General features: G+C 40.4%; 1 protein-coding gene across 5 annotated transcripts in view; it reads right to left on the reverse strand.

The window, feature by feature from the left end:
- Positions 1-23026, reverse strand: part of ARHGAP10 (Rho GTPase activating protein 10) — a 331140-nt gene that overhangs the window by 149176 nt on the left and 158938 nt on the right. For all 5 annotated transcript variants that reach the window (XR_004350045.1, XM_032632923.1, XM_032632924.1 and 2 more), the window contains 3 exons: positions 14229-14310; positions 12255-12300; positions 10331-10396 (listed from right to left, as the gene is read on the reverse strand). Coding sequence is in view for 4 of the 5 variants with exons in the window: in XM_032632923.1 (XP_032488814.1) it covers positions 10331-10396; positions 12255-12300; positions 14229-14310 (194 nt within the window). In the remaining variant the exon portion in view is untranslated. The remainder of the gene's footprint in view (positions 1-10330; positions 10397-12254; positions 12301-14228; positions 14311-23026) is intronic.

Consider the following 23026-nt stretch of genomic DNA (forward strand, 5'->3'; position numbering starts at 1 on the left):
AAGAGCTGGTTCACATCATTGACAAATACTCGGTATATGGATGAAAGATCAGTTGATCTGACTCCCAAACGTGCCTTATCTTCATGAACAAACAACTCTATGGAAAAGAAGAGTATGATCTGTTAACTGACGCTGATACTGTAGTGAAATGGGGTTTGCTTTGATGCCAAAAGTACAGTAAATGCTAACAGTCCCATTTGGCCAATACAGATTATATTACATATGTGTCATTTATTATATATGCTATCTATATTAGTATGTGAGTACTCTAAAAGTGTTACCTTTTCTTAGGGTACTGAAGACTATAGTAAATTTCAGACATTTGTCTGATGCTTTGCAAATATTTAACTGATGTCACAAAGTAGATAAAAACGCCAAATGCTATTTTTAAAAGAACATGGTAGGGCTTCCCTGGTGGCGCAGTGGTTAAGAATCCGCCTGCCAATGCAGGGGACACGGGTTCAAGCCCTGGTCCGGGAAGATCCCACATGCTGCAGAGCAACTAAGCCCATGCACCACAACTACTGAGCCTGCGCTCTAGAGCCCGTGAGCCACAAGTACTGAAGCCCGCACGCCTAGAGCCCGTGTGCTCCACAACAAGAGAAGCCACCGCAGTGAGAAGCCTGTGCACCACAACAAAGAGTGGCCCCCGCTCGCAGCAACTAGAGAAAGCCCATGCGCAACAACAAAGATCCAACTCAGCCAAAAATAATTTTATTTATTTATAAAAAAATAAATAAAAATAAAGAACATGGTAGGTAAAAGGTACACTAACTGCTTTAACCAAAACATACGAAATGGTAGTTTTCAGACAATGATAGTCATGTTTAAAACACTGAAAAAAGTGATTAGAAATAATTCTTCAATCAGATATCATTAAATGCCTTTGGACACAAGGCAGGTAGACCCACAAAGTACACACAGTGGTCATTAATGTTATCTACCAAATATTCCTGGCTGTGTACTTTCCAGGCTCCTGGTAGGGTTGTGCTATGCAGACTCACTGGGGTTGAGTGGGGCCATGTGGCCATTTCTGACCATTGAACTGTGAGCAAATGACTCACTTCAAGTCCAGAGTACTCACCTGTTGGTCCAAAGCCCTCCAGGCAAGGCAACCAGGAACTTGGAAGCCCAGATATCAGTGATGGGCAAAGCCCTCCTACCAATGTCTTGAGTGAGAAATAAGTCTTGTTGTCTTAAGCCACAGAGAATTTCAGGTTTCCTGTTACAAGAACATGAACTAGCTTTATCCTGACTGATGAAAAGAAGTGATGCAGGGGCACCTTCAAGATGGCGGAGGAGGAACACAAAGAGAACACCTTCTGCCCCACAAATACACCAGAAATACATCTACATGTGGACCAACTCCTACAGAACACCTACTGAACGCTGGCAGAAGACCTCAGACCTCCCAAAAGGCAAGAAACCCACGTACTTGGGTAGGGCAAAAGAAAAAAGAAAAAACAGAGACAAAAGAATAGGGACGGGACCTGCACTTCTGGGAGGGAGCTGTGAAGGAGCAAAAGTTTCCACACCTTAGGAAGCCCCATTCACTTGCGGAGATGGGCGGCATGCAGTGGGGGAAGCTTTGGAGCAAGCACAGCACAGGGGTTCAGAAGGCAAAGCAGAGAGATACCCGCACAGAGGATCAGTGCCAACCAGCACTCACCAGCCCGAGAGACTTGTCTGCTCACCCGCCGGGGCGGGTGGGGGCTGGGAGCTGAGGCTCAGGCTTCAGAGGTCAGATCCCAGGGAGAGGACTGGGGTTGGCTGCATGAACACAGCCTGAAGGGGGCTAGTGCACCACAGCTAACCGGGAGGGAGTCCGGGAAAAAGGCTGGACATGCCTAAGAGGCAAGAGACCACTGTTTCAGGGTGCGCGAGGAGAGGGGATTCCTTCCCTGCTTGCCCACAGAAGGCAGAGCACCACCTAAACAAGCTTCAGAGATAGGCGCGAGCCGCAGCTATCAGCTCAGACACCAGAGACGAGCATGAAACACTAATGCTGCTGCTGCAGCCACCAAACCTCCTGTGCGCAAGTGCAGGTCTCTAACCACACCTCCCAGCACCCGGAGCCTGTGCAGCCCACCACTGCCAGGGTCCCAGGATCCAGGGACAACTTCCCCGGGAGAACACACGGTACACCTCAGGCTACTGCAAAATCACACCCGCCTATGCCACCACAAGCTCACCAGCATTCCAACTATAGCTACCATACCCCTCCCTCCCCCTGTCCTGAGTGAGCAAGAACCCCCTAATCAGCCATTGCTTTAACCCCATCCTGTCTGGGCAGGGACAGATGCCTGAGGGCGACCTACATGCAGAGGCGGGGCCAAATCCAAAGCTGAACCCCGGGAGCTGCGTGAACAAAGAACAGAAAGGGAAATCTCTCCCAGCAGCCTCAGGAGCAGCGGATTAAATCTCCACAATCAACTTGATGTACCCTGCTTCTGTGGAATACCTGAATAGACAATGAAACATACCAAAATTGAGGCGGTGGACTGTGTGGACAACTGTCTGCAACTGACTTGTTTCTGATTTTTATGTTTCTCTTAGTATAGTTTTTAGCATGTGTTATCATTGGTGGATTTGTTTACTGGTTTGGTTGCTCTCTTATTTTTTATTATTATTATTACTTTCTTATTTTTTTTATTTTAATAATTTTACTTTTTTAAAATATTTATTTATTTATTTTTCTTTTCTTTTTTTTTTTTTTTTTTTTTTCTCCCTTTTCTTCTGAGCTGTGTGGCTGATAGGGTCTTGGTGCTCTGGCCTGGTGTCAGGCCTGAGCCTCTGAGGTGAGAGAGCAGAATTCAGGACACTGGACCACAGAGACCTTCTGGCCACACATAATATCAATTGGAGAAGGCTCTCCCAGAGATCTCCGTCTCAACGCTAAGACCCAGCTCCACCCAACGGACAGCATACTCCAGTGCTGGACGCCCCATGCAAAACAACTAGCAAGACAGGAGCACGACCCTACCTATTAGCAGAGAGGCTGTCTAAAAGCATAATAAATTCACAGACACCCTAAAACACACCACCAAACACAACCCTGCCCACCAGAAAGACAATATCGAGCCCCACCCACCAGAACACAGGCACCAGTCCCCTCTACCAGGAAGCCTACACAACCCACTGAACCAGTCTTACCCACTGGGGGCAGACATCAAAAACAACGGGAAATACGAACCTGCAGCCTGCAGAAAGGAGACCCCAAACATACTAAGTTAAGGAAAATGAGAAGACAGAAAAACACACAGCAGATGAAGGAGCAAGGTAAAAACCCACCAGACCAAACAAATGAAGAGGAAATAGGGAGTCTACCTGAAAAAGAATCCAGAGTAATGACAGTAAAGATATCCAAAATCTTAGAAATAGAATAGAGAAAATACAAGAAATGTTTAACAAGGACCTAGAAGAAATAAAGAGCAAACAATGATGAACAACACTATAAATGAAATTAAAAATTCTCTAGAAGGAATCAATAGCAGAATAACTGAGGCAGAAGAACAGTTAAGTGACCTGGAAGATAAAATAGTGGAAAAAACCACTGCAGAGCAGAATAAACAAAAAAGAATGAAAAAAATTGACGACAGTCTCAGAGACCTCTGGGACAACATTAAATGCACCAACAATCAAATGATAGGGGTCCCGGAAGAAGAAGAGAAAAAGAAAGGGTCTGAGAAAATATTTGAAGAAATTATAGTCAAAAACTTCCCTAACATGGGAAAGGAAATAGTCAATCAAGGGCAAGAAACACAGAGAGTCCCACACAGGATAAATCCAAGGAGAAACACACCAAGACACATATTAATCAAGCTATCAAAAATTAAATACAAAGAAAAAATATTAAAAGCAGCAAGGGAAAAGCAACAAATAACATATAAGGAAATCCCCATAAGGTTAACAGCTGATCTTTCAGCAGAATCTCTGCAAGCCAAAAGGGAGTGGCAGGACATATTTAAAGTGATGAAAGGGAAAAACCAACAACCAAGATTACTCTACACAGCAAGCATATCATTCAGACTTGACGGAAAAATTAAAACCTTTACAGACAACCAAAAGTTAAGAAAATTCAGCAACACCAAACCAGCTTTACAACAAATGCTAAAGGAACTTCTCTAGGAAGGGAACACAAGAGAAGGAAAGCACATACAAAACAAACCAAAAACAATTAAGAAAATGGTAATAGGAACATACATATCAATAATTACCTTAAATGTAAATGGATTAAATGAGCCAACCAAAAGACACAGACTGGCTGAATGGATACAAAAACAAGACCCATATATATGCTGTCTACAAGAGACCCACTTCAGACATAGGGATACATACAGACTGAAAGTGAGGGGATGGAAAAAGATATTCAATGAAAATGCATATCAAAAGAAAGCTGAAGTAGCAATTCGAATATCAGACAAAAGAGACTTTAAAATAAAGACTATTACAAGAGACAAAGAAGGACACTACATAATGATCAAAGGATCAATCTAAGAAGATATAACAATTGTAAAACTTTATGCACCCAACACAGGAGCACCTCAATACATAAGGCAAATGCTAATAGCCATAAAAGGGGAAACTGACAGTAACACAATCATAGTATGGGACTTTAACACCCCACTTTCACCAATTGACAGATCATCCAAAATGAAAATAAATAAGGAAACACAGCTTTAAATGACACATTAAACAAGATGGACTTAATTGATATTTATAGGACATTCCATCCAAAAACAACAGAATACACCTTCTTCTCAAATGCTCATGGAACATTCTCCAGGACAGACCATATCTTGGGTCACAAATCAGCCTTGGTAAATTTAAGAAAATTGAAACCATATCAAGTATCTTTTCTGGCCACAACACTATGAGACTAGATATTACAGGAAAAAATCTGCAAAAAATACAAATACCTAGAGGCTAAACAATACACTACTAAATAACCAAGAGAACACTGAAGAAATCAAAGAGGAAATCAAAAAATACCTAGAAACAAATGACAATGAAAACATGATGATCCAAAACATATGGAATGCAGCAAAAGCAGTTCTAAGAGGGAAGTTTATAGCAATACAATCCTACCTCAAGAAACAAGAAAAACCTCAAATAACCTAATCTTACACCTAAAGCAATTAGAGAAAGAAGAAAAAAAAAACCCAAAGTTAGCAGAAGGAAAGAAATCATAAAGACCAGATCAGAAATAAATGAAAAACAAATGAAGGAAACAATAGCAAATATCAATATAACTAAAAGCTGGTTCTTTGAGAAGATAAACAAAACTGATAAACCATTAGCTAGACTCATCAAGAAAAATAGGGAGAAGACTCAAACCAACAGAATTAGAAATGAAAAAGGAGAATTACCAACAGACACTGCAGAAATACAAAGGATCATGAGAGATTACTACAAGCAACTCTATGCCAATAAAATGGACAACCTGGAAGAAATGGACAAATTCTTACACAAATACAACCTTCCGAGACTGAACCAGGAAGAAATAGAAAATAGAAACAGACCAATCACTAGCACTGAAATTGAAACTGTGATTAAAAATCATCCTACAAACAAAAGCCCAGGACCAGATGGCTTCACAGGTGAATTCTTTCAAACATTTAGAGAAGAGCTAACACCTATCCTTCTCAAACTCTTCCAAAATATAGCAGAGGAAGGAACACTCCCAAACTCATTCTACAAAGCCACCATCACCCTGATACCAACACCAGACAAAGATGTCACAAAGAAAGAAAACTACAGGCCAATATTACTGATGAACACAGATGCAAAAATCCTCAACAAAATACTAGCAAACAGAATCCAACAGCACATTAAAAGGATCATACACCAGGATCAAGTAGGGTTTATCTCAGGAATGCAAGGATTTTTAAATATATAAAAATCAATCAATGTGATACACCATATTAACAAATTGAAGGATAAAAACCATGATAATCTCAACAGATGCAGAAAAAGCTCAACACCCATTTATGATAAAAAAAAAAACTCTCCAGGAAGTAGGCATAGAGGGAACCTACCTCAACATAATAAAGGCCATCTATGACAAACACACAGCCAATATCCTTCTCAACGGTGAAAAACTGAAACCATTTCCTCTAAGATCAGGAACAAGATAAGGTTGCTCACTCTCACCATTATTCAACATAGTTTTAGAAATTTTAGCCACATCACTCAGAGAAGAAAAAGAAATAAAAGGAATTCAAATCGGGAAAGAAGTAAAACTGTCACTGTTTGCAGATGACATGATACTATACATAGAGAATCCTAAAGATGCTACCAGAAAACTACTAGAGCTCATTAGTGAATCTGGTAAAGTAGCAGGATACAAAATTAATGCACAGAAATCTCTTGCATTCCTATACACTAATGATGAAAAAGATGAAAGAGAAATTAATGAAACACTCCCGTTTACCATTGCAACAGAAAGAATAAAATACCTAGGAATACACCTACCTAAGGAGACAAAAGACTTGTATGCAGAAAATTGTAAGACACTGAAGAAAGAAATTAAAGATGATACAAACAGATGGAGAGATATACCATGTTTTTGGATTGGAAGAATCAACACTGAGGAAATGACTATACTACCCAAAGCAATCTACAGATTCAATGCAATCCCTATCAAACTACCAATGGCATTTTTCAAAGAACTAGAACAAAAAAGTTCATGATTTCTATTGAAACACAAAAGACCCCGAATAGCCAAAGCAATCTTGAGAAAGAAAAACGGAGCTGAAGGAATTAGGCTCCCTGACTTCGGACTATACTACAAAGTTACAATAAACAAGACAGTACGGTACTGGCACAAAAAGCAGAAATATGGATCAATGGAACAGGATAGAAAGCCCAGAGATAAACCCATGCTCATATGGTAACATTATCTTTGATAAAAGAACCAAGAATATACAGTAGAGAGAAGACAGCCTCTTCAATAAGTGGTGCTCGGAAATCTGGACAGCTACATATAAAAGAATGTAATTAGAACTTCCTAACACCATATACAAAAATAAGCTCACAATGGATTAAAGACCTAAATGTAAGGCCAGACACACTATAAAACTCCTAGAGGAAAACATAGGAAGAATGCTCTATGACATAAATCACAGCAGGATTTTTTCTGACCCACCCCACAGAGAAATGCAAATAAAAACAAAAATAAACAAATAGGACCTAATGAAACTTAAACGTTTTTGCACAGCAAAGGGAACCATAAACAAGACAGAAAGAACCCTTAGAATGGGAGAAATTATTTGCAAACGAAGCAACTGACAAAGGATTAATCTCCAAATTATACAAGCAGCTCAATATCAAAAAACCAAACAACCCAATTCAAAAATAGGCTGAAGACCTAAACAGACATTTCTCTAAAGATATACAGATTGCCAACAAACACATGAAAGGATCCTCAACATCGCTAATCATTAGAGAAAGCAAATCAAACTACAGTGAGGTGTCACCTCACACTGGTCAGAATGGCCACCATCAAAAAATCTACAAACAATAAATGCTGGAGAGGGTGTGGAGAAAAGGCAACCCTCCTGCACTGTTGGTGAGAATGTAAATTGATAAAGCCACTATGGAGAACAGTATGGAAGTTCCTTAAAAAACCAAAAATAGAACTACCATACGACCCAGCAATCCCACTACTGGGCATATACCCTGAGAAAACCATAATTCAAAGAGAGTCATATACCAAAATGTTCACTGCAGCACTATTTACAATAGCCAGGACATGGAAGCAACCTAAGTGTCCATCGACAGATGAATGGATAAAGAAGATGTGGCACATATATACGATGGAATATTACTCTCAGCCATAAAAAGAAACGAAATTGAGTTATTTGTAGGTGAGGTGGATGGACCTAGAGTCTATCATACAGAGTGAAGTAAGTCAGAAAGAGAAAAACAAATACCGTATGCTAACACATGTATATGGAATCTAAAAAAAAAAAAAAAAAAAGTAAAGGATGGTTGTGAAGGGCCTAGGGGCTATACAGGAATTGGGATGCAGACGTAGAAAATGGACCTGGGGACATGGGAAGGAGGAAGGGTGGGCTGGGACAAAGTGAGAGAGTGTCATGGACTGATATATACTACCAGATGTAAAACTGATAGCTAGTGGGAGGCAGCCGTATAGCACAGGCAGATCAGCTAGGTGCTTTGTGACCACCTGGAGGGGTGGGATAGGGAGGGTGGGAGGGAGATGCAAGAGGGAGGCGATATGGGGATATATGTATACTTACAGCTGATTCACTTTGTTATACAGCAGAAACTAACACAGCATTGTAAAGCAATTATACTCCAATAAAGATGTTAAAAAAAAAAAAGAAGTGATGCAACAACATCTGTACCATGTAAAAAAAAAAAAAAAAAAAAATCAACAGCCATGATAGGTGATCTGGGGAAAATCATTAAGAGCAATAGCCCCTGGGAGCACTTTTAAATTTAGGATAAAAGGCTCAGAGATTCCACACGGTTCCTCATCATGTTGAATAACATGAACTGACAGTTGAGTCTTTTAACTCTATTTTTTGTCTATTACTCCATTAAAAGCAAAAGGCTTTAGTAATGGAAGACTTTTAGGAACAAAAGATTTGAAAAGAAAAACATATGCTTTTTTGTCTTTTATTTTAAATGGGGAAAATCTAACTTAAAATCTGTAGACTCATTCTTCTGTAAAGAAAATCCAACAATTTACATATTTATAATAAAAATGCATTCAATACATGCAGATTCTACTATACATATTCCATTCAATGTACATAACACTCCATACAACTACACAGACCAATCCGAAAGCATTCTAGATAGATTTTTTTATCTGGTCAGGCAGAAGCAAGTATGTATAAATTATATCCTTTTGGGAAAGAATTTTATTTACCAAAATAATAAGCATGCAAGTGATACAATGAAGGCTCCCTAGAAGCTCAGGAGAAGGAGAAACATGAATGATAAAGTGAGATATATGAAAGTCACAGCATCCCAATTTTGGAAATTTCTGAAGCACTAGGAAAAAGAGGAAATTTGTCAGCTCAACCTCAGTGCAGGTTGAAATGAATGAAATTCTGTCATAGCCTGAATTGCCACTGTTAGAGAGAATGGGAGAAAAGCTTTCTGTGGCTTGGGTTTTTATTATCGATGGGCAAATACCCAAATCATACAACAGCTCGTATTCATCTGTTAGCCAGCGCTCTCATTTCACAGGTGGCAGTCCTGGCTTTATAACAAAGACCTTGTTTTGACAGAAAACGTGAGTGCAATGCTTCATCCCGCTAAGTCATCCAAAGTAGGACTGGGATATACAACGTATGAGAGTGAATTAAATATTCAATTTATCCATACTTCACTAGACTCTAAACAAAGAGAAGTCCACCCTCCAGAAAGAGCCTGTTTTGCAAAGTTCAATATTTGGTTTCTCCAAAGTCTGCTGGAATGGCTGCAAAGTGCCAGGGCCCTGCTTTTCCTTAGGAACTCTAAACAAGAGACCTTTGAGCTTTTGGTCAGGGGACCAAAATGGGGAGAGATTATCTTTCCTGAAGTTTAAAACAGAAACAACCTAAATATTACCACCAGGTGGATGAATAAGCAAAGTGCAGTATATCCATATAATGAAATACTACCTAGCGATAAAAAGAAATGAGCTAAGGCTACACCCAACAAGATGAATCTCAGAAGCTAAACAAAGAGGCCAAACTCAAAAAACAACATACTGCATAATTCCATTCGTATAAAATGCTTACAAAAAAAAAAAGAACTAAAGTGATGAAAAGCAGCTCAGTAGTTGCCAAGGGTCAAGGAAGGAGTGGAGACTGACTGCAAAGGGGCACAAAGAAATTTTGGGGGGAGAGAGAAATCTTCTATGATTGTGGTGGTAGTTACACAACTATACACACTTGTCAAAACTCATCAATTTGTACAGTTAAAATCAATGAATTTTACTCTAAGTAAATGATATCTTAATGACGCCAATTTTTAAACTGGAAGCCAACAAGACAATGGAAGATGGAAATATCTCACTAGTGCGTGAACAAGAAGCGATTAAGACTGGTTGTCCGGCACTGCTGATTCTTCTACTGATTCTCATTTTAGCCCTGACTTTGTTTCAATGCAAGGGAGAAACATGTAAATAAAAAGGAAAACCCCACCCTGGCAGAGTAAATGAACAACTCAATCTCTGATGCATAGAATGTGCATTTTGCATTAATATATTTCATTCTACAAAACTTAACCATGCAGTAAGCATTTGAAACGACCCTTAGATTTTACATACCTATAGCCTCTCATGAATAAAATGATTCAATCATGTTACCTCGTGTTTCAACTGCACTGATGCATTTTCTAAGAATTGTGAATCCCATCTTATCCAACTGTGCACCTAAAAGAAACAGTCATAAAATATTAAAGGCACAATTAGTTACTCACAATCTCTTCCTTACAAAAATAGGAGAAAATTATTTAGATCCAATATAATTTTTATTTCACTCTTTAAAAAATGAAAGCTAAAGGCCACGCATTCCCTGTTTAAATAATGTAAATGAGAATTACATATAATAAGAGGAGCATTTACTGGAATTTCAAGACATTTATTACCAACATATATAAATAAACTTGTAATTTAAACTAGGTTTTAAGTTAATAAATATAGTATTTTAAATAGTGGAAAAGAAAGTGACACAAATCTTTAGGGGAAGCTATCTAGAAATAGCATTTTGCCCAAATTCCAACAACCGCTCAGGTTTCTTTTTTAATTATATATATAAGTGAAAGTTCTTAAATTTCTTGACAAGCTGGAGAACACAAAACTTTTTTTTTTTTAACCTGGGGGAAAATTTTTTTAAATACTTTTAAAAAATGGTATTTGAGCCATCAGCTTGAAATTTTTTTTCATATTTTATACCATGCCCTAAGCATTTAATATTTTATTATTTTCATAATGAATTTAAAATAGATGATTTGTGTAGCAAAAATAGATTTTGTAAATATAATTTTATATTGTTTTCTAATATGGATACTTAACCATGATTAGGCTGACCTACTTGAATACCCTAATAAAAGGCAATTCTTGTTTCAAAAATGCAATCAGGGTAAGCGAATGCTTTATTCTGTATTTAGAACTCAGGAGCAGGAATACTAAATAACTCTGTTCTCAGAGGGGATAGCATGAACAAGTCATGAACATAAACTTTGCAGATTTAAAACTAAGCTCGGACAGCATTTTAAGGAGGAAAATTGGTCAGTGGTTTACCTTTTTCAGGATCCACTATTCACAACATTTATATAAAATGCAAGTGTTTCTTTCTGCTTAGCAAAACTACTTTTCCAAAACAAGGCATGTTTTCATTTTTCTATAAAAACAAAAAAAGAAAGGAAAAAGAGAAGGAAAGAGGGGAAAAGAGAAAGAGGGAAGAGAAAGAAAAGCAAAAGAAAGGACGAAGGGGAAGAAGAGGTACTTCAGTGACTGACAACCTTCCCGGCACCAGGTCAATTTCCAGTGGCAGGCTAAGTGATATGCACATCATGATCATGGGTATTTAACAATGTTTCCAAACTGTGGACATCTGACAAATGTAGCTTCATTCCTCCAAAGATATTAAAAGTAGATTCATAAAGAACCCAACAAATTTGATCACATTTTCACTTTATCTCAGTACAAATTAAGAGTACAGAGCTAGGGAGTACTTCCTTTTCCTCTAGTGCATGCAATGCAAGTGAAAATTATTGTTCTAGAATACCTGAACGTGTTTGGTTGTTGTTTGTTTTATTTTCTAAGGTGCAATGCTATACTATTTGTACAGCCCATACTCAAGAGACTTTAAGGATAAAGGATATTAAGGGTGGAGGTGTGAAGGGTTGAGAACAGAGGACCTGGTAAACAGTTCCTATCCACAGGAGTTTACAACTTGGGAAGCTGACAGATGCATAACTGAAACTCTTATGTATTCATTTGTGGCTATGAAAACAAATACCAAAGTGAATTACAGAGAAAGTTTTTTTCGGTTTTGTATAGGAAGACTGGAAAGAAAAACGCTCAGAGATGGGAAAGATCAAGGAGGGTTACAGCTGTCCAGGAAAATTTGAGGAGGTCCTCAATGAATAAGACATCTACTACATAGAGGACTAACACAGACAGGGTACAGAGAGTAAGCACCCAGCAACAGTTTGACATCAGTAATAAAAACAAAATAACTCATGAGAAAGGGAGACAACAGTCATTTTTATAAATTAGCACTTACTTCCTTCTGGTCTTGGGATGATGGCTCTATTAAAACTAGGGAAGAGCTAATAAAAGAGAAAAGGGGGAAACAATATTTTTAGCAAATCATTAAAAGTGATTCTACTAGGTACACCTAGGGACTGTACACAAAATACACTGACATTGGTTAATCACCTATCATGCAAAGATAGGTAACAGAAAAGAGCACCCTGGGTCTCCTTTGTCTCTCCCTGAGATATTGCCAAAGTAGCAAAATTAAGATGAAGGGGCCAGGACTGAAAGTTCATGTAAATTTGAAATGCTCAAACGAACGGCTGCATTCTAATCAGTAAGCTCATTTTTTTCATCACTGTTTCTAAAATCTGCTGTTTACATGACTCCTGCCCATAATTTTAATAACCACATCTGAAATATCAAGGTGATGATCCCAGGCTGCCTCAGAATTCTAGCGCTGTCCCGGTATTTGCAAGGCCCATACATCACCTGGAAAAAATACACAGTGCCTTAAGTGTCCCCTTGTAAACACATAGCTGAATATTTATTTTCTTTCTACATACTTGCCTTTGTCTGTATATCTTGAATTAATTACTTAGCTTTTTCACTCTAAAGGAGAGCGTAAACGTCTTCAAGGTTACACTGCCTTTGGCAATAGGCTTATTTCTTCATGACTTAGTCATGGGATCATTTTGCTAGGCAAATAGGCAAACTCACTTTCTAAAGAACTTCTTGAATCTCGGGGGGACAAGTCCCAGTCACTCCCTTGCCTGTACTAGAGACGATTCGGATAACCTGTTTTGGATCTCAGCAACTGTCAATGCTGGAAGTACTCCTGACTCCCAGTTAAAATTTTCAAGGACAAATTAAGAGTAAATAGAAATAAAACCAAGGAGGCTAAATGCAGATCAAGTATAAGAAAATGATACACAATTCCAATCACTGCCTTTTTCCTCCGAGAATGATACCTTCTCCTATATAGGATTTATTTTTAAAAGATGTAATTTGGGCTTCCGTTTCTCAAACACCACATCAAGACTGCCACACGCGGTGCTGCCCAGCCTCTCTGCCTTATTTCCTGCACTCTCAGGGTGCTCCACTACCATCAGATAACAATATATTTTGCCCGTTTCAAAAGCTCTATCCTGACACCTCTCTTTTTACTATATATGACCCCTCTTCCACTTGCAAATCACGCTCTTTCCTCTTTTTATTTTAAATCCTGCTGAAATGGCAAACGCTCTCCAGGTAAGCCCACCTGGTGCCTGCACTGGTGGTGTGTTCAGAGGCATAAGACTGTAAGCAGCGTTGACTGAAATGGGTTCTCTGGTGTTTTCTATAATTATCCTCACTAAGTCCCCCATTCAATAGATGAACTATCCAATTCTCAGCTCCCAGATGCCACCAGTCCACTGAGAGGAAGGTAGTGCTTGAATAAAGCGGCAAACCGACTGAAGTCCTGTGCCTCTGGATCTCTAGCACTGCGTTTAATTTATTCCTCAAACCAATCTGAATACAGAGGCCCATTCACTACGGCTACGTGGTATTGCACACTGTGAATCATTAGGCTGAACCATAAATCGTCAAATGATGAAAAATAAGTACAGCCGTCACTTCTAATGCTGCCTGCACAGCCGCATATTTACGGTTCCATCTCCACTGAGATCAAACTGCAAGCATTTATTGTGGTCATCACCCAAAGTACTGTCACAGGTAGGAAAAAAGAAATTGAGGATTCAGATGACTTCCTCAAGCAAAGCAAATCCTAGCGGCAAAGTCAAGAAAAATCAAAAATAAAAACTAACGATATATCGGTCTCACGTGTGCTCCTGCTACCTCAAGCCGAATTTCTAGAATACCGAATGCTTCCGAGAGGAATTCAGACACCAGTTTCAGCAGGGGACTTTTTTCAAATACTATAAAGCAAAAACAACATGAAAACGAGCACAAGCCAACTCTACGGGATTTGAAATAAAACTCAACCACTGGTTATTCTTACAGCTTCTTTTCCACCCAGAGCTTCCAACCACTGCTTCCTCTCCTCTTCCGAAAACGCCTGCATGGTCAAAGAAACTCCAGGCCTGCAAGACACCAGGAACAGATCAGGTTACCCCTTGGCTGCTAAAAACAAACCTCCTTTTCTACTTTCTAATTTTTCATTGTGGTAATTGTTTCTTTTAAATGTTTAATTGTGATAAAATACACAGAACATAAAATATACCACCTTCACCATTTTTAACTACACAGTTGAGCAGTATTGAGTCCAGTCTCCAGAATCCTTCATCTTGTAAAACTAAAACTCTGTACCCATGAAAAAGTCCCCATTCCCCCTCCTCACAGCCCCTGACAACCACCCTTCTACCTTCTGTCTCTGTGAATTTGATTACGTAACTCTTAGAAGTGGACTCATACAGTATTTGCCTTTTTTGTGACTTGCTTATTTCACTTAGTAAAGTATCCTCCATTTTCATCCATGCTATAGCATGTGTCAAAATTTCCTTCCTTTTTAAGGCTGAACAGAATTCCACTGTATGTACAGACCACATTTTGCTTATCCATTCATGCATCAATGGACATGTGGCTTGTTTCCACATGGCTACTGTAAACAATGCTGCTATCAACATAGGTGTACAAATATCTCCTTGAGACCCTGCTTCCAATTCTTTTGGGTATATACCCACAAGTGGAGTTGTCCAGCATGACATAATAAATATATGTCTGGTCTCTGACACTATTTCCTGGCACACAGCTCCTAAAACCCTTAGAATCTCTGCAATGATGTGTCATTTTGTATATTAATGAGCTGACGGGACTGGGGGGCTCCTGGAAAGTCTCAGGATGAGGGACAGTTGCCAAGGGAACCAACCATGTGATTAGAGGATTAGAACTTTCAGCTCCACCCCACCCATATACCTCCCAGGAGTGGGGTAGGGCTGGAAATTGATTTCAAACACCAATGGCCAATGATTTAATCAATCATTCCTGCACAATGAAGCCTCCATAAAAATCCCTGGGGTTCAGAGAGCTTGCAGGCTGGTGAGCCCATGAAGATGCTGGAGGGACAGCACCTAGAGAAGACATGGGAGCTCCAAGCCCCTTCCTCCATACTTTGCCCTATACATCTCTTCATGAATCTCTTCATCTGTTCCCATTAAAATATCCTTTGTAATAAATCAGCGACAGTAAGTAAACTGTTTTCCAGAGTTCTGTGAGGCATTCTAGCAAATTATCAAACTCAAGGACAGGGTCATGGGAATGCCTGATTTATAACCAAAAGCACAGTTGACAACCTGGACTTGTAACTGGCATCTGAAGCGGTAGGGGGCAGTCTTGAGCCCTTGATCCGTTGGGTCTTCATGAACTCTACTTAGTGTCAAAACTGAGTTCAATCATAGGACACTTGGTCTCCACAGAGAACTGGAGAATTGCTTAGTGCAGAGAAACCCACACCATTCTGAGTACAGAAGTGTCCCGTGAGTAGGGAGAAATAGTTTTGTCTCACAAGAGGGGTCAAATGTAATTTTTTTTTTTTTAATGTTGCTCATTCCCACTAACAATGCACAGGGTTCCAATTTCTCCATATCTTTCTTCACCAACACTTGTAATTTTCTCTTTTTTTTTTTTTTGAAAGTAGCCATTCTAATAGGTGTGGGGTGGTAGTAATGATTAAATTTTATTTATAAAAGAGATACATGTTTATTGTTACCCAGGCATGGGCAGAGTGAAAGCAGAAAATCATCTTTCACCCCATCCCGATTCCACTTCCAAGAAGATAGCGCTGTTAACTGTTTAGGGTGTTTCCTCTGTATTTTCTTAGAGCTCTGGGTTGGTCCTCAGGGCCAAATGCCAATCTTTCTCAGTTCAGTTTATTTGGATATTTAGAGAGTCTTCCAGAAAACTCATCATATTGGGAAGGAGTCCTAGGTAGAAAAGCCATTAATAATTCCTCTTAACAAAGGAGGAACAATAACAAATTCCTCTTTGTTTCTCCAATGAAACAAATTTTGTATATTTGATCAAAAGTATTAAAAATGAACCTCTCTGGCAAGGGATGAAAAGGTAGAATACTCCAAACCACAGACAACTGGAAATGAAAATAGATGGTTGAAATGGAAAGTAAACATCCATTCTCCTTTGATACTGAATGTACTTTTTTTTTTTTTTTTTTGCGGTACGCGGGCCTCCCACCGCTGCGGCGTCTCCCGCTGCGGAGCACAGGCTCCGGACACAAAGGCCCAGCGGCCATGGCCCACGGGCCCAGCTGCTCCGCGGCATGCGGGATCCTCCCGGACCGGGGCACGAACCCGTTATCCCCCGCACCGGCAGGCGTACTCTCAACCACTGCGCCACCAGGGAAGCCCCTGAATATACTTTTTAAAGTTAACACTCCTGTAACAGTACTTCACCTCATTTTCAAGTATCGGGTCATCTCTTACAAGTAAAGCAAGCTGCAAGAATCAAGTGCAATTCAATAATCGCTACAATTTTTATAAAGTACTATGAAGCATGTAGCACTCCAAAAGCATCATGCCAAATACAAATATGTGAGGCCCCCAATGTTCACACCCACAGGCCTTAGGCTTTCTCCCCACGTGATGGTTATAAAGCCTGAGAAGTTATGTGCTTCAAGTTCACTACCAAGTAACTATAGCTGCAACTGATAGTCTCTTGTCTTCAAGAGTCTCTTGTCTCCATTTTCTCCAGACTATGAATATTGTGGGGGAAAAAAATCACTTGTAATCCCCCAACCCCACTCCTGAACAGCAAAACGGCTCTTTACCGTCTACCCTAAACATTTCAGCGTTGGCCCGGCTTTGCCATCACCTTGGCACTATGGAGCTCACAACCAAGAGCTCTTGCTCTTCTATGCTCTTCTATGCACAGCATCCTTCTGGAGCAAGAATCGAGGCAAGATGCCCAGAAAACCAGGCTGTTTTAAGAAGTGCCTCGAATGGGACGTGAAGATTTTGGCCCTTATTCTTAGTAACCCACACTGGGCTCAGGAGAGTTAATTAAAATTGTGAGGGAAAACTTCAGATGGCAGGCATGTTTTTCTTTACATCGGTTAAGTGATAAAACAATATTTACACACAGGGGTCTCAGGTCTGCATGACTGCTCCATTCTTGTAAAGGAGAAAAAATAGCTAAAGACCTCTCCCAAAAGTATATGGAATGGATTCAAACACTTAATATGTAACTAAGTGAACTGAAGTACAAAATGGACAGTAAGAGGCTACAGCAAATATATAACAGAAAGTTAACAGCTTTTCTAATCCAGGAATGGCAAAACCAGCAGAGAAAAACGGGACCCCAGGTTAAAAATGGCAAAGTCTGTCACGGGAATACAAACACGGGGTTTACAAACATTCAGTTCAACAACCATTGAAGTATTATCTGTTGTGCTTTAGGTCTTGTACCAGAGGGTCAGGAATTATTAAATATCTCACTACCTGCTAGGCACTGGGCTCGGCATACAGCTCACAAAGGGCTGACTATCTAGCAGAGAAAGTGAAAGGTAAACAAAGTGCAAATAACCAATTAGTTACAAGTACACAGAGCGCTGCCAGGGAGTCAGGTAAGTGTAAATGAGTGAAACCAGCTACCTAGAAGAAGAGAGGAAATGAGCAGGACATCAGGAGATGCGTGTCCACATATAAAAGCTTTCAGTTTCAAATATGCTAAATCATTGTGGTCTAGGAGACTTGTCGGTGAGCTAATTCCGCTGCCAGTCTCTTTGGGCAACTTCAGGATTTCAAGGTACTATGGAGATAGAAAAGGAAAGCCTGGCCTAACCCTGGAAGTTAGGCATCCCTGGGGAAGCGACATTTAATCTGAGGCTTTAAGGATAAATGAGCCATGCAGGAGAAATAGGGCCAGAGTTGTCCCCTAGACCAAAGAGGCACCTAGGAGGAAAGAGCGCACTTTCATGGAGCTGGGATCAGCTTCATCACGGGTCCTACAAACCAGCTGGACCAGCAACATGATGGAAAGCTGGAGATGCAGCCCGGGGTCCCGCCACAAAGGGCCTCCTTGGCCATGCTAAGGGTTTGCTTATCCTAAATGTCACTGAAAGTTTTTAGTAGGGGGTTAACATGATCAGATTAAAGGTGTACGTGAACACTGGCTGCTGCTGGGCAGAAAACAGACTGAACAGGGGTGCGTGCAAAGATTTGTTAGAAGACTCAGAGGATGAGACAGAGTGACCAAGATGAAGGAAAAACAAATGAATGGACCTGGGAAATAGTCATGAGGTGCTACTACGTACTATGGGCAACAAAATAATGAGTAAGAAAGCTGTCACTCCAAGAATAAAGAATAAAAGACAGATCATTTACAATATAACATCAATAACTAGTTAAGGGATTCGTTGAGAGCCAAAAACAACTGTAGCAAATAAGGACTTACTATACTTATAATACTCAAAATCAGACACCGAACCTGATGAAATTTCGTGCTTTCTAGTTTCTTTTTGTTTTCCCCCTAAGGTTTTCCATCCATACTCGAGGGGAGATAATATTTACTACCAGTATACGGTTGGATATTCTTTTTTTTTCAATATTCATTTATTTATTTTCCTTTTTGGCAGGGTCAGGTCTTAGTTGTGGCACGCAGAATCTTCATTGGGGCACACGGGTTTCTCTCCAGTTGTGGCATGCGGGTTTTCTCTCTCTAGTTGTGGCGTGTGGGTTTTCTCTCCCTAGTTGAGGCACGCGAGCTCAATAGTTGTGGCGTGCTGGCTTAGCTGCCCCACAGTATATAAGATCTTAGTTCCCCAACCAGGGATCGAACCCACATCCCCTGCATTGGAAGGCGGATTCTTTACCACTGGACCACCAGGGAAGTCCCTGGTTGGATACTCTTAACTAAGTTGTACATAGAGCAGCAGATAAGAGAAATAATGACCGGTTCTGATAACTTGGAAGACAAGACAAAAGTGTTGAATGATGAAGAGTTACTAGAATTACAGATAGTAAAGTAAGGACAAGAGCAATTGTCAGGTTTCAGATGAAACAGCCATATTACACCTGGATAGAAATCCAACGTGGCATAAAACCTAAAGGATTATTCTACTCCTTGCCCCCGAGGCGTGATGCCTCAGACTTGAGCCCCCTAGCCCTTTGAGGGATACGGCGGAGGACAAACCAACCAACCTGCTGCAAGATAAGAGACTCAGTAGAAATCTATCACCTACGAGGAAAGAATTCTACTTCTGTTCCCATTTTGACAAATAATAACACGGTAACTCACAACAATTCCAGTTTGGAGAATTAATTCATCACACTGTAGTGATCCCTCGGAACACTTCACACTTGCCACATGTTACTTAAAGGGATCAGTCACCAGTATTACAGAAAGCTGGGCCCCATCCTTACACACACGCTGCCCACAGCCATCCTCTATAAGCCCCTACCTCTAAATAAAACATCGTGCACTAAAACACATTTCAACCATTTGAAATTGCTCAAGTTTCTTCCCCTTTTTAAATAATCAACTGCTAGGAAATCATTAAGCCAAACTGAGACTTAAGGACGCACTTTAAACTACAGTATTAATAGCATCTCATCCTTAAACCATAAAAATTCTCTAGTTTTTGAAACGAAGACATGTTTTATTAATAAGATTTAATGGACGTGTAGGACAACATGGTGACCACCAGGCTAGTGAAGAACAGAAAATTTTACAACCATGTGCTGGATTATTCACATTTACATAAAGAAAGAAATAGCAATGATCTCTTTCGTTTCACGGAGTAGCTAAGGGAAAAACATTAGCAACTCCCCAGAAGCTAGAACCAGGATTGAGAACGTTCTAATTTGGGGTTCTTGGAGCAGATACTGCTGCAATGCGTTACACGGGTCCAGCTGAGGACGGCGCCTCCTCTTCTTCCTTCATCAAATAGTCATCTCGACCAAACTAACATCGGGTACGGGCTGTGTATCACACACAGTGCTAAGCTCTGGATAATCCTGCGTGCATAGCAAGGCAAAGAGGATTCCTGGCATACAAAGGCAACGGGATAAACTTCACAAAGGAAAAGTGGACCAGACGAAAGAGAGCACCTGGCCGGGACAGTCTGTCCTTACTTAAAACCAAAATTAGTATCTGTAGAGCACAAGGTTGAGAACTGAAATCTGAAGTAACAGGTTAAACAGGTTCTTATTCTTAAATCAGCACCTCAATCTCGTTTCATTCATTCATTCAAAACAGTATGGACGGGGTTCCCCAGAGGCGCAGTAGTTGAGAGTCCGCCTGCCGATGCAGGGGACACGGGTTCGTGCCCCGGTCTGGGAAGATCCCACATGCCGCAGAGCGGCTGGGCCCGTGAGCCATGGCCGCTGAGCCTGCGCGTCCAGAGCCTGTGCTCCGCGACAGTAAAAGCCACAACAGTGAGAGGCCCGCGTACCGCAACAAAACAAAACAAAACAAAACAGTATGGACTATCACGCATCAGACACTACCCAAGGCAGATGCGTGAGAAACAGTTTTAGGAAACTAGTATCTATCTGTATTCTATGTTTGACCCCATATCTATTAATTCTCTTTCAACTGCATTTTTTATAGTGCTCTCGAAGCATGTGGAAGACATGCATTTTCCTTAGATTCTACATGGCAGATCAATGAGCCCATATATTAAGAAAATATACAACAAGAGCAGAGAGAAACATTCACAAGACATTTATGAGATGTCAATTGACATTATTGTAAATGGAGAAATTAAGAGGAAAAACTAAGAAGCAGCTACCCAAATTTATGATGGTAACAAATCAGGAATATTCTAATGCTTTTCTAAGAGGAATGCTGAAAAGGAAGAGGGGAAAAAAAAATAACCCAGCACATTACAAGTCCTGCACTAAATTATACTCTAAGGGGAAAGTGCCAAAGCCAAGCAAAACACTTTTTAAAGTTTTAGAAATGTAGCAGTCATAATTAGCTTCTCATAAGGGTTGCTGGAAAAGTTTTTTAAATACATACATTTTTTCTTGAGATAATTAAAGCATGTTACCTGATCTTACTAAGGGGGAAGACTTTATAACAACTTCTTTCTTCTGTCCACTAAGAAGCTGTTTCAAATAGAGCAAGTAAGCAATGATAGAGTCACAAGGAGGATTGTTTTCTCCAGTAAAAGTGAATTCAACACATTAATCGCTAGAGAACAGCTGCGTAGAAGTTGTTAAGACAACATCATCCTCACCTTAAGAACATGAACAAGATGGAGAACCTATAAAATCACAGTTTTGTTTTGCTTTATTTTAAATAACCATCTGATGGGACTTCCCTGGTGGTGCAGTGGTTAAGACTCCATGCTTCCAATGCAGGGACGTGGGTTGCATCCCTGGTCGGGGAACTAAGATCCCACATGCCGCACGGCGCAGCAAGTAGGTAAAGTAAAGTAAAGTGAAGAACCATATGAGAACTGAAAATGCAAAAATCCCTAGTTAACTAAAATGCAGGAAGTAACAAGTCCTTTCTTGGAGAGAAGGCACGTGCGCACATACAGCTGTTTTCATCCTTTGCGAAGCAGCAGGACAAAGAGGCAGCCACCAGAGATGAGGAAAGCAGGATTTTAACAAAGTTTTAAAGGTAGAGTATGAGCTGGTGTGATGGTTTAAATCCTTAGAAGACACAGACACGAAGAGAATGTGAACCCACCCTCTCACTCCTTCCCGCAGTGTTTCCCCAGGTGCTCAGGGGCAGTCTGAGAGCAGAGCTGAAAGAGATGTGTCCGCTAAGACTGAGGGGCAGGGCGGGAGAGCTTCCGGAGAGGCTTCAGATAGCATCCTCAAATCACAGGAAGCCCGTGACTAACAGAATCTAACTAAAGTAACAACAATGCCCAATCTCAGCTCAACCGCCAACTGACCTGACAGCCCTACGCTAGGAGCCTGATGGGAAAATGGGCATGTCCTTTACCAGATATGAATATTACTTACCTTAGTCTACTACTCTCTTACAATCCCTGGTATTCAACCAGAAAATTACAAGGCATGCAAAGAAGCAAAGAAATGTAACCCAACATCAAGAGAGGAAGTAGTCAAGAGAACCAGACCCAGAAATAGCCCAGGTATGGCTGGGGGAGGGGCAGGGGGAGGGGAACTGAAACCTAAAAATAACAGTAAATATGTTAAAGGATCCATGGCAAAAGGCGGCCGACACACATAAACTGATGGGAATTTCAGCAAAGAGATGGAAACTATTAAAAAGACACAAATGGATATGCAAGAAATGAAAAATAAGTGATGAAGAGTTCAGGAACACAACTTCCACATGCAAAGCAACCAAACCCAAGTCTATACCCCCAACTGCCCCCTTTACCTAACTCACACGTCCAGCCAATATTCCCCCCCCCCAAAATCACCCCCAGGCCAGATACCAGACAACTGAAAACCACGCCTACAGCCTAGAGCTCACCAGTGTTACTCAGAGTAGCTAATCCTATGCTTTCTCCCCTTCTCTGCCTTACAGAAACCCCAGTAAAAGCTCTAGTCTAGGATTTCCCCTCACTCCTTCCTGACTCCTGACCAAAACCTGGTGTATCCCCACATGGCCCTATGTGGCATGGTGTGCCCTCTTCTCTTGGAAAGTGTAAGGAATAAAATTCTCTTCCAGTGGCATTAGCCTCTACATGACATCACTCAGCCACCTCTGTAAATTAAAATCCTGCAGGTATAACTGAAACCAGTATCAAATGATCTAACATAATGCATTTAGAGTTCCAGAACGTGAAGAAAGAGAAAAGGGGGCAAACGAAGCATATGAGGAGATAATGGCTAAAATTTTCTGAAACTGAGAAGAATT

The sequence above is a fragment of the Phocoena sinus genome, chromosome 5 (assembly GCF_008692025.1).
Source record: "Phocoena sinus isolate mPhoSin1 chromosome 5, mPhoSin1.pri, whole genome shotgun sequence".
NCBI classification, from domain to species: Eukaryota; Metazoa; Chordata; class Mammalia; order Artiodactyla; family Phocoenidae; genus Phocoena; species Phocoena sinus.